Below are 12,611 nucleotides of genomic sequence, written 5' to 3'. Positions count from 1 at the left end.
CATAAACATTAAAGAGGATCATGTGTACTGGGGTAGAGCTGATGGATATTTTGGAAATCTAACTAAGACTTTGTCTTCCTTCCTTTGTAGGCCGGGATAATCACAGATGCCAGGCTGAAGGAACTAACCCCGGCCATGCCTGTCATTTTCATCAAAGCCATTCCTGCTGACAAACAAGATATCCGTAGTATGTACCCATGTCCTGTATACAAAACACGCCAGAGAGGGCCAACTTATGTGTGGACTTTTAACCTTAAAACTAGAGAAAATCCTTCCAAGTGGGTGCTCGCTGGTGTGGCATTGCTGCTACAGATCTAGGTTTAGCAGCAGAGCACCTCATTTGCAAATCCTTAACTACGTCTTGCTCAGAAAAACAAAAAAATAATATTCTGAGATTGAAGCCAAGCTGCATCTCTCTGACTACTGGGCACTTAGCCTAAATAGAGCCTGCAAGGAGGTGACAGAGGTGCAGAGGGACACATGGACCACATTTATGGCTGCTGTAAATCAATGTCCTGTCCACTGCTGCACTGGAGCACTGGAAGATCCCAACCCACAGCCAGATCTTCCACACCCAGAGAGTGCTAAGCTCAAATCTGAATTTAATGTCTATTTTTCTTTTGTGATTCAAAGTAATTTTAAAGTCAGTGTCCTTCTCCAGTATCCTTAGATAGCTCAGTGACCTGTGAAATTCTTTAGACCTGGTTCTTTTCTATACATGAGTGGTTTTTTGTCATAAGGGTAATGTCAAAAGTTGGGGGATCAGCAGATGTTGTGGATATGAACTGTTTCTTGCTAATATTCCTGTAAAATTTAGAAACATTAAAAATAGTGTTAATATCCAATGTGCTTAATGTAATCAACAGTAAAAATACAGCACAGGGATTATTTAAGAAGGATATTTCATAATGATAGAAATTTACTAATAAATTTCATTATTCCTGGACTAATCTCTAAAAATCGCCTGGAGGCCTGTATCATATACTTACTCACTGTATGGAGAATGCATGCAGGGTCAGGTGGGACAAACGCAGTTGTTTGGATAGTTGCACTTATAATTATGAATGCAGTGGGTGAGAACTGATGTGTTTCTAGAGCAGAAAGCACAGAGAGGGATGACTGGGGTGTACATTATCTTAATGAGCCAGGCACACAGAGCATTGCTCTGGACTGCAGAAGCTGAGCACTTGGGAGCTAGGAAATGAGAAATAAGGTTGCCTGGGGAAATGGAGCTGTGCCGTGCTCTCTGTGCTGTCTGCAGTGCTTCATTGCACAGCACAGGACCTTGCCTGTGTCTAATATTTGCTGTTTCTCTTCTTCATACGGTACACAGAATCCTCCTGCCCCTCACCATGCAAACAGCCATGGGTTTATCATGTGTGGTTCACTGCCATCTCTGAGGTCACTGCAGGTATCAGCCAGTGTGTCAGCAGGGAGGCTGCGTAGGACGGAAGGGGAAGAAGGCAGATGTGCAGAGGATTTGGTCTCAGTGGAATTAGCACCGGTGAGCACCCCCAAACTTTCCCACCCTAACCCAATGCCAGGTTACAATCTCACGGCCAGACTCAGGGCTCCTGTGACTCTCCTTTGGGAACACTACAAACCCAGTTACTCAGATGAATCCCCATAGTCAGTGAGCACCTCAGCAAACACTGCCTCATCTTGAGAGGTCCCCACTTGCCAGAGTTGGCCCTGAATGGGCTCAGGTGTTTTGCACCAACTGGGGAAAGGAGAGGATCACCAGCCAACTCTGTTCCCACTGCCTACATGGTGGCATTGAAACTTCCAGCATCCTGTTTCCAGGCAGCTGTGGCATTCAGAGGGTGGGAGTCTGCAGCCCAGAGAGACCTGCAGGTCTGAGTGAGTCACCTCGAGCTGCCCTGATACTCCATAAGGGGCTTGGTGCTCCCACCTCATCCTGCACTGGTTATCAAAGAGGGGTCAGCTATGGCTCTCATTTCCCTGCTCTCACTGTGAAGAAATGGAGTGAGTGGCTTAGACCAAGATATTTAACTTCTAGACTTCTTAAACAAGGTGAACTGGGCTTGATCAGACTGTGGTATGGCCACTGCAACCATAGGAGAAGGATATAACTCCAGGCTAGAAATTATGCTTCCCAGCTGAGTTTGAAGCTCAGCATTACAAGAGCCTGTGCACACCAGTAGTCAGGAAAGAGCAGTGGGTTGGCAAGGGCAGTGCATCCATGTACCATGTCTTCTGGGTTGCCCAGCGATGTATTTGCACCTGGGACAAGCAGCAGCAGTATGAGATGCTCTATTGGCCTGAAATGCAGCTGTGGTGCTTGTGCAGTGCCTGGGATGGTGGAGCAGATCTTGGCAGGAATATGGGTAAGAGGCTCATGTACAAACCACAAAGGGTATCTGGGGATTACTTGCTGTATCGTACAGAGCCCACTCTGACCTGCTGTATGTCACCAAGCCCACCCTGAAGAGCATTTTGGGAATCCTGTGAAAGGTTCCTCCAAAACCTGGGCCAAGCCCATGGCTGTGTCAATGAACAGGATCACGCCAGCATCACTTGAGAGCTCTACAGAAAAAGCTTTCCAGAAAGGCTTATAAATCAGAGATTTCAACAGACTATTTGTTCCTCAGCCAGAGCATCCTAAAGAGGCAGGTAAGTATGAAATCCCCTAACAAACAGAAAGCCAAAATCCAGGAAGCAACAGTGCTGATGTCCTTGTCTGAGCTATACTGTAAGTCCATGTGTTGCAGTGCCTGGAAGCATGGATGTGTTGCATGCCATACCCCAAGAAACTTCCAGCAGGCACCACAGTCACTCTTCTTCTGCCACCATATACCCTATACTACCGCCCTTCCCTGGCCTGCTGGGAAATGCTCCTGTGTTCAGGGCAGCTCTGCTTAGCCCCATGTGCCATTCACTTACGGGCAAGGAGGATGCTCGCAAGGACTCATCCAGCTTTCTATTAAACTGAGACTCGGGGAGAGCCCGATGTTGAGCGATGGAGAAAAGGATGATTCAACTTGTTGCCAAGTTTCATCACATCACTGATCTACTTTTTGATCTCTTTTAACCCCTCTCACTTGCATCCTGCCACTCTTGAAGCTCTTGCTGTATTTAAGGATGTAATTAGAGCCTTGAAAAGATGTATGTGTGGAGCTGTACTGGTTTTGGCTGGAACAGAGTTAATTTTCTTCGTAATAGCTTGTATGGTGCTATGATGTTTTGGATTTATGATGAAAACAGTGTTGATAATACAGGGATGTTTTAGTTATTGCCGACTAGTGCTTGTACCACATCAAGGGTTTTTCTGCTTCTCACGCTGCCCTGCCAGCGAGTACACTGGGAGTGCACAGGAGGTTGGGAGGGGACACAGCTGGGACAGCTGACCCCAACTGACCCAAGGGATAGTCCATACCATATGATGTCATGCTCAGCAGTAAAAGCTGGAGGAAGGGGGCACATCCAGAGTTATGGCATTCACCTTCCCAAGTAACCATTACGCATGATGAAACCCTGCTTTCCTGGAGATGACTGAACGTCTGCCTGCCAACGGGAAGCAGTGAATGAATTCCTTCTTTTGTTTTGCATGTGCACGCAGCTTTTGCTTTACTTAATGAACTGTCTTTGTCTCAACCCGCGAGTTATAGCACTTTTACCCTTCCAACTCTCTCCTCCATCCCACTGGGAGGGAGTGAGCAAGTGGATGTGTGGTGCTTGGCTGCCTGCCAGGGTTAAACCACAACCATGTTTCTGTGGTTAGTGTTTGGTTTTTCAGCCTCATACCAAACTCAACAGCTTTTGAGTGGCCTCAGCACACACTGATGGGGACATGGTCAACTCTCTGCCAGTCCAGCATATCAGCTTTCCACATTGGATTGTCCTCCTACCCAGAGTAATGTAGGACGGTAAAGTCCTCAGGCTTTCCAAGAGATTCACAGTAACTCTCTTGGTCTGAGCAACAGAGCAGCTGTCTTCCTGCAGGAATGAGGAGATGCAAAATCCTTGTCTTTGCAGTCCTGGAGACCAACGACCTTCTGGACCAAGGTAAGGTGGAAAAAGTTTCTGGTAAGAACTTTGTTTTATTGCCATGCAGTGTCTCCAAGGCACAGTCCCCAAAAATTAATGATGAAGAAGCTAGTTACGGCTTAGCAAAAGACATCTGCAAATATCTATCTAATGCAAGGGAGAGAGTTGTCTTTAGCTTCTTATTTTAAAATGCCTCTTAACCCATAAATGAGGTAACAGAATCTGTAGACTACCCCACATAATGAGTATCTGGCTAGAAGAGAGGTCTGTTAGCTAGGGAAAGCTATGCTGTTAAATTCAATCCTTGCCAATTTAAATGAAAACCTGCCAATTAGATACGTAATGTAAACTGGTCACTTCCCACAGCTTTGCAAAATTGGGTGCATTAAATTCTCCATGTATTTCACCATGCAGGAGGTTTGGTTGCATAACCAGAGCACTGCTGAATTAAACACATAAAAGCAGGACAAGAATGTATAGGAAGTGCATTGTGCTCCAGATAACATTGCTGAATTAGTCATTCTTTGGTATTTCTTCAATGCTTCTTTTACCACAAGCTTCTCAGTGCTCCATATGTGGAATTTCCTGCCATTCTGGAGACTGTTACTGTCCTAAAGATCATACTTCTTCTCTTTTAAAACCCATCTTCCTTTTTCCAGCACACTAGGACCTCTCTCTGCTCAGTGTTGCCCTCCAATGTGCCCCCATACCTACAGGAAAGGATAAGTTCAGTAATTCCCCAGGCACTGCTTGCTCTTTCCAGAGCAACAGCCTGGGCTGTTCTCTTGCCAGCTGAAGAAGAATGGGATGTTGACAACAAAATGGATCCGATTGTTTTATTATATATATCTTCCTGCATAATTCACCAGTTGGGCAGGCAGGGTAGTGGGGAGATATTTATAGATACTAGAAATGTCACCAGGGTGCTCATTCTTCATCCTTTGAAAATCATCACAGGAAAGAGTTGGCTGCAAAATGCTACAAGAGGATAGTGAATAATTTGATGCTTTAGGGGGAGAAAAAAATCTGACAGGCATGAGATTTTCCAGCCATATCTGCCTAAACCAGGCAATTAAATACAGCTGGCCTGGCTATTCATTAGGAGCAATGCATTAGTCAAAGGTGAACAGTTTCGGTTCATGAGCTCTTGGAGATAGCTGCCCCCTTGGCATTTCCAGTGTGCACCTTTCTTCCTACTCTTTGCCCTTGTTTGAGTGGAAAGGACTGAGCAGTGAAGAACCCTGTCCCCAAAGCCAGCACAGCCCAATGCTGAGACTCCAGGGCTGGCAGAGCTGCAGCACTTTGGACGACACCCAAGACAGAACTGAGGTTGATCTGGAACAGGGCAGGCAGGGCTGGCAGCTGGGGTGGCCAGGCAGTGCTGTGCAGCTGCAGCAGCAGGGCAATAGGGCAGTAGGACAGTTCAGGGCAGTTTGGCAGCAGGGGCCCATGTGGTTGCTCATTTTTAGGGAAAGAAAGAAAGAAAGAAAGAAAGAAGAACCTGTGAAGTGACTTTTCCATTACTGGAACAAGTCTCATGAGACCAGTCTCCAGGCCCAACCCTGAGGCTGCTCTCCTGCCCTACAGCACCTTCAGTCCTAACTCCTCTCCTTCATCCCAGCTTCAATACTCACTTCCCCAAGCCTGCTGCAACCCCAACCCTTCCTTCTCCACAAAACCCAACACTGGCCACAAACTGAGTAAATACAAACATTTGAAAAAGCAGGTAAGTGTTTCTGAACCAAAGAAATGCCTCTTGCAAGCAGAGTTTTGCTCCTGAAGGTGGAGGAACCCTGTGGCCTTCAGTTCCGTGGTATTCACTCACCACCCTCCAATTATGGAATTGCTGCTTGGAGGACCTGGGATTTAGCTGGAGGCTGGGAAAAGTGAGAAGTCAGGGTTCCTTATACAAAAAGTGGCCACATTTTTTCAGAATGACTTTTCTTTCAGGCCAAGGTGAGCTCTCTCATGTTTTACCGCTCCCCACCAGCCAGACTGTGTTTGCTGCTGCTCGTGTCCTCCCTGAGCACCCACATAAAGAATGAGGGTGAGCCCCTTGTAAACACCTAGCAAAAAGGCCTTCTGGCCTTTGGCAAAGTGCTGAGTGTCAGCAGAAACCATGCAGCAAGCCAGCCGTGGTGGGGTTGAGGACCCAGGTCATCCTCCAGGCCAGTGGTTATGCTGGGGGGCTGGCACTTTCTCCTGGAAAGTAAGTGTTCAGCCCCTCATGGCAGGACCTGATGATTTCAGAGGGTGGGGTGATGCCACTCTTCTGGTTGAAGGAATCTGCCTGTCTTTGTAGGACTTGCAGCAGGTCAGAGCCTGGAGCAATAGCATTTTTCTTGGGCTTTGGCATGGCATCGTGCAGGGCAAAGCCAAGCATATGCCCTCCATGTCTCCTGCACAGCTAGTCTGAGACAGTAGTCATGTGTGCAATGCTGCAGAGTGGGTATTTTCCAGCTGCAAAGGAGTTACTGCTAGAAACCATATATGTTTGGGAAAATCACATCTCAATTTTTGCCAAAGAAAAGGAAGATAAAAAACTCGTTGTTTTGCTTTGCATTGTCCCAGCTTTGCCCCTTTTACATCAGCAGGAAGCTTTGAATGCAAAGTCAGTGCAGACTATAACCCCTTGAGTATCAGGCTTGCTCACCAGCTGGAATGTCAGCACACCATTTGTGTGCCCTGACTTCAGGCACTGGAAAGGTAAGTGTCATCATTTGAGCTAGTCTCTGGGCATACTTTATAGCCAGCATAAAGAAATGGGCTCAAGTAGTAAGTGATTCATCCGACCCATCTTAGTGATCTCATTCATAGTGATATCAGGATCTCTCAAAGTGTCCTGGGTCTCCTTGCCAACTGCACGTGGAGCCTAGGAGTTACCAGGTCAGACTAAGACGGGGAGCTTTCTTACACTTAAGGTCAAGCCTACGTGTCCTTCCCTTTTTCCCTGTCCCAGGAGTTCAGCCAGATCCTGCATCCTATGATTTCACATGCAAGGCCAGGTATTGGATGCCCAGGGGAGCCCAGACGAGCTCTCATCCTTTCTGTGTATCTCTGCAGCTGCTGACACTTCGCAGAACCCTGTGGGGCTTCTTTGGGCCTGGATCCTCCAAAGGTCTGTGGTCAATTAGTTAACTCCAGACTGGTGACATTTTCCAAAGGGATGAAAGTAAAAGAAGGGAAATTGTGCTATTGAACACTTAATATCAGCTAAAATTGAATGAACTCTCCCGGGACAGAGAAATGACTTTTCTATAGCCTGGGAGTGTTGTACCTGCTGCAAATTATAATTGGCAGAAGAGCACATTTCAAAGTAAAGTCTTCACAAATGCTTTGTAATTGTGTCCTATATTTTAGGGTTAACCAGCTCCATTCTACTGCAACTCTTTCTCACAGAGCAAAGGAAAATGTAGACTAGACACATAAAAGGAGAACCTGGTTGGTAGTCAGTAGATTGGTTCCACTGGGGCAAATTTATTGCAACTATTATCGGGCACTGGCAATGGCCAGTGATGCAAATTCTGCATGTATCACTGCTCAGTTATTTACAGAACAAAACTAGCTGTAACATATCAGCTAGATGCATTCATTTTATAAAGTGACATTAATACATTTAATTAGCAATGGCTTATTAGATTCATGTCCGTTATTATGCATTGTTTTTTAAATGACTGTAATTGCCCAAACAAATCTACAAATATTTTTACCTTGTTAATGGTTGTGAACTTCATTTAAAAAGCTTTTAGACTGTAGAAGATGTTCATGGAGTTATAAGCAGCCCTTCTAATTTGAGTACTACTGTGCCTGTTAGTGCAGAAGGATTGTTTGAGGCTATAAATACATTGTCTAAAGGTTTTGAAGCCCACTTATCCATGTGCAAACTTTAAGGTTCACTTTTAGGACACTCTCACAACATTCCTTTTGATTAGCGCCAAAAGCCATGAGGCGAAGCCCTAAGCCTGCATTCACTATCTTGGCTCAGTGTTTCCAAGAGTACAGAAGGAGCTGTGTGCTGTGATAGCTCCAGTGTCTGCAACACCTCCTGTTTCTGGGAAGGGCTATTTCAGGTACCCTAGTCTCATTGTTGAAAATGCTGCCTTGCAAAAATCAGAATATTTGTATTATTGTGTGAGGTTTGATGAAAGCTCACAAGGAGAAGTGGCTCATGTCTATGATAGAAGTTTTGTCCATGTCAGCAAATATGGAGACCCTGGAGACCCTGGCATTTAGGGTATTCGCATAAGAATCTGTGTTGAGACTTTGCATTGGGTTGGAATAAGGATTTAAGTGCTGATCTCCAGGTGCCTGGGGCTGACCACCAGGCTGTTAGGCAGTCAGGTGAGGAAAATGCATGTGAGGACATCTCTGGTGGGAACAACCCAAGCAACTGACTGTTCCCAGGTGCATACTCTTCAACATGGCACTGCTCCATCCAGTGAAATGGCATCAGCAAAGTTCTTGCTCCCATTTCTCATAAAAAAGTTGGAAAGGTCTTGGGATAATCCAAATATAGAATGGGAATAATTTCCAGAATCTTTCTGACTCACTGCTCAGGGCTGCAGAAGCTTCTTTTTAGCCCAGAGACCTGATCTGGTCTTGGACAAGCACTGGGGAGGGCTGGGGGCTGCATGGTCTCAGAGCAGCAAACAGTGAAGCATCCCTTCCAGCACAGGGCACAGGCAAGGGTGATGGGCCAAAACCTTAGAGTTTAAAACACCAGCTGCCCTGGGAAGAATCAAATCCATTATTGTTGCTGATTCTACACTCTTTTTGCCCACCATGAGTTACAATTTCCTAACTCAATGGTCCTAAGCTCATGTGGGTTTTGCACCTACCCTTGTTGGCATCTGGAGCACACCCCCATGGTCAAATCTGGACCTTAGCAAACTTGCATTAAACCACTGGCCCATCAATCTACTGCGGATAAGAGCTGCACATTCCTTTCTGTGGTATGCAGTTCTCCTCTGCACCCACAGCACTCAATATCAGAGTACCTAAATCCAGCTGCCTGCATAACTCAGCCTTGCTGGTATCAGAAAGCAGTGGATGATGCTCTGCTGGACAGGGTGCTTGGACTTACCACTGAGAGCTGGACAAGCAGTAGGATGTTATGGACTACTGTGGGGCACCCAGGATTTCTGCTGAAGACAAACCCGAGCCATGTGATGCATCACCCACTCTGCTTAACAGAGATTTTACTGCAGAATCATGCTTGAGAGTCATCAAAACACCTGGTACATGTGGGACTGCATAAATGGGGAAATGATTATAAGAAACAGGCAGGGTTCAAAGGGCCTTAGAAAATTACACAGCGAATGCATAATTGTTGAAATGAAATAAGAGTTTTGTTAGCTGCAGCCTGGAAGATTAGTTGGCTGGATGTGTCCGTTCAGTTTGTCAGAATAGAGACAGGATAAATCTGAACAAAACAATCTTTGGAAATCCTGCCCCGCTTCCCTTCTGCCATCGCTGTGTGCTTTTTATGGAACTGGATTGTTATGACATTGCCTACACTTTGACTGTGTGCTGTCTACTAAACAAGTGTTTCAATTAATTACTGTAATGTTATTATTGGGAAGAAGCAGCAGATAGGAGGAAAATTATTAGATAATGAGAAATAAATTGCTATCTGAGATGTCTTGCTGAACACAGAGTGGTTTACCTCTCTTCAGAAAGTTATTCAACAACAGATGGAGTTGGTGGCTTCCTGTGAGTGATGGGAGGTCTGTTCAGACTGGGGCTGGGAGAAGATGCTGGTGGTAAACACGTGGAGATGCCTCCATCCAAGGAAGCTGGTACAAGCTGAGGTAATTAGTTTCCTAATTGGAATATTTACCTGGGAAGGTGGGATGACTTGAGCAGCATGTACACAGGAGCTGTTCCTCCTTGTGCAGACCCAAATGTTCCCACTCTCACACCAGCCTCCTGGGCAGGAGTCCTCATCTGTGTCACATCTGGGAGTCACATCCCACAGTGCCTCACTGGCTGCACCACCAGCCCCTCCATGGAGGCAGCATGGGCAGTACAGCGTATGAGAAGGTGGAGTTGGACCTGATGCATCCTGGCAGGTCCATTCTTGCCTGCCCACTCTGCCCCCATCTTCAAGGGCAGACCCAGCTTGTCAGCAGCACCTGGTCCAGGTCTGTGTTCAAGGAGCCTGGGTAGATGACAAGCCTCTTCCCAGGCCTAAACTTTAAAGACAGTGTGATGGAAGACCCTCAGATCTGAGTCATCTGAGCCTTGACATCCCATGTGCGCTGGCAAATGCAGCAGAAGACAATGGTCCATGGGGGAACGGTGGTCTGTGGGGGAATGAAGGGCCATGGGGGAACGATGGGGCTTTGAATAACAATGGGCCATGGGGCAACAGTGGGCTTTTCCTCTCCTAGGACTGATCATCTCCCACATCCCGCCCTGCTAGGATGGGGATGGTGCATCCTTGCTCCAGCCAGAGGAGGAGATCACACTGCCATGGAGGATGTCCTGCCCCTTGGTCACGCCTGCTGTTACAACCCAGGAGGAGGGAGTGTGTAATATTGTTATGACCACTGCGCGTGCCTCAGTTTCCCCAGTGTGCCCTGTTGCGCCTAGGAGGTGAATGCATTAATGTCCCCCTTTGACAGGGTCAGCATGAAGGCAAGTGAGCCTACAGAAGTGTGTGCTTTGGTATGGATCAGGCTGTGTGGAGCTGAGTGCAGCTATTCACAGGAGCGGCAGCAGATGCAGCAATCCCTCACTGACATGTCAGGCTTAAAGGCAGCAGAAGTGTACACTGCCAAAATATCAGTGGGGATGTAGACCCAGGGACTCGGGGCTGCCTGGGCATGTGTCACTAATGGGGATGCTGCCAGCTGCACTGCAGGTCTCCAGTGGCCCCAGGGACTGGAGCAGACTGGCTGCCAGCAGTTTGCTGCTCACATTAATCCCCCTGAAGCAGCTGAGGTTTGGACTGGCAAAAGTGCAGCCAGAAGCAGAGGTGGAGGCTTTCCCTAAAATTCTTTCTCAGCTGGGGATTAACCCTCCTGAGGAAGGTCTCATGGGCTCAGGGGTGCAAGGGAGACCTGCCCCAGCTGTGACCCTCTCGCTGCTCCATGCAGGTCGCAGGTACCCAGAGAGACCAGGGCTGCCCTGGGGCAGTGGGGATGGTGGGGGGCTGCTTTCAGGCCAGGACTGGATCATGTACCTTAAAGTAATGACTGGAGTTGCTGGCTGAGCGCTCATTAATTTTCTTGTGAGGCTCAGGGGCAGGCTCTGCTCTCTGCAGCCAGCTCATACAGCTTTATTACCACCATTCTGCTGGGAAATTAGTGACAGATCACACAGGCCACATCTGCTTTACAGTGCTACGGGCCTCCCACCACCACCACGTCCTGAGCACCAGAGAAGAGGGGGAGCCCTGTGGGATGCCCCTACACACAACCCGTAGGAGACAGGTACCAACGGAGATGTCCTGAGTCGGGAGTCACACTAGATGCCCATGACCCCTCTCTTGTCTTTGGTGTCCAATGTGGCAGGATGCCCCTGAGCTGATCCTGCTGGTCTCTGAGCTGCAGTTTTAATGGAAAGCTGCTGGGGTAACCCAGGACTGCTGACCACAGGCTGCAGGGGCAACACTAGCATGCCAAAAACAACTCATGTCCCATCCCTGGCAGTGCCGTTTGGGGCCCATGCTGACCAACCTCTGTGCATTAGAGCATCTTGCTCTTCCACTCCTCCAGTGTACCACCATCATCCCATCGAGAACATCACCCAGCACCAGGTGGCTGAGCTGACCATGAGACACAGCTGTCCTGCCTGCGTGTGTACCCATGATTCAGGGCCAGCTCTGCAAGGGGCAGGGTGAGGTGCTAAAGAGGAAGATGCTTTCCATGCACAGCTGAGCTCGGCTTTTGGAGGAGCTGGGGACCCCTGAGGCTCAGGGTCCTGTTTTTGCCTGGCAAATTTTGGAGGGGGGAGCTGAGGGCTTTCCCTCTGCACCTCCCTTTAACAACTCTGTGTCATTACATGGGTTTGTGATAAGTGATATGTGGCTGCTTTGAATCCATTAAAAGGTTTAGTTCATGCTTAGACCAGGCTGAGGGCTTGAGATCTGTCAGTTATTCACCACAAAACAAGCTTATTGTTGGCAGATTTCTTCCATTTGTTACCAAAATGGGGAGACTCCAGCACCCTTCCTGCAACTCATACCCCTAATCTGCACATCACGCTCTGCCCTGCGAAATCCTCCCATCCGGGGAGCATTTCTTGATGCTGATTGATTGCATAAAGCATGGGCAGAGGAGAGGTGCTGCCATAGCACGTGCTGCCCAGGAGGTGTGCTGGAGGCCACAAGCAGAAAGCTGAAAGCCTCACGAGATCCAGCCCTCACTTTGCAGCACAAAAGACACCACAGGAGGCACAAGGGAACACGGATGTGGATCTGATTACAGTGGAGAAAGATGTCAGCCCTGGAAATTAATTATCTGTTCTTCAAAAGGACCAAGTTCTCCAAATTAATGATAATTATGAATAGAAAATTGTAGAGGTGAAAAACAAAATGAACAAAACCTAAGAATCCTTTAAAGAAAGGTATTTGGAAGCAAAAAGCCACAAGCAGAGAG

General features: G+C 47.5%; 1 protein-coding gene across 1 annotated transcript in view; it reads left to right on the top strand.

The window, feature by feature from the left end:
• The window catches only part of DNAH9 (dynein axonemal heavy chain 9), a 174,845-nt gene extending 173,957 nt beyond the window's left edge, over positions 1–888 (top strand). The window contains exon 49 of the mRNA XM_087751325.1: positions 91–888. Coding sequence (XP_087607451.1) covers positions 91–318 — 228 coding nt within the window. The 3' untranslated portion in view covers positions 319–888. The remainder of the gene's footprint in view (positions 1–90) is intronic.
• Positions 889–12,611: the final 11,723 nt, after the last annotated feature.

Source organism: Nipponia nippon, unplaced genomic scaffold, assembly GCF_047370975.1.
Source record: "Nipponia nippon isolate SJK-2023a ecotype South Korea unplaced genomic scaffold, ASM4737097v1 scaffold_14, whole genome shotgun sequence".
NCBI classification, from domain to species: Eukaryota; Metazoa; Chordata; class Aves; order Pelecaniformes; family Threskiornithidae; genus Nipponia; species Nipponia nippon.
The sequence above is the reverse complement of the archived record's forward strand: the minus strand, read 5'-3'. Positions and strand labels throughout refer to the sequence as shown.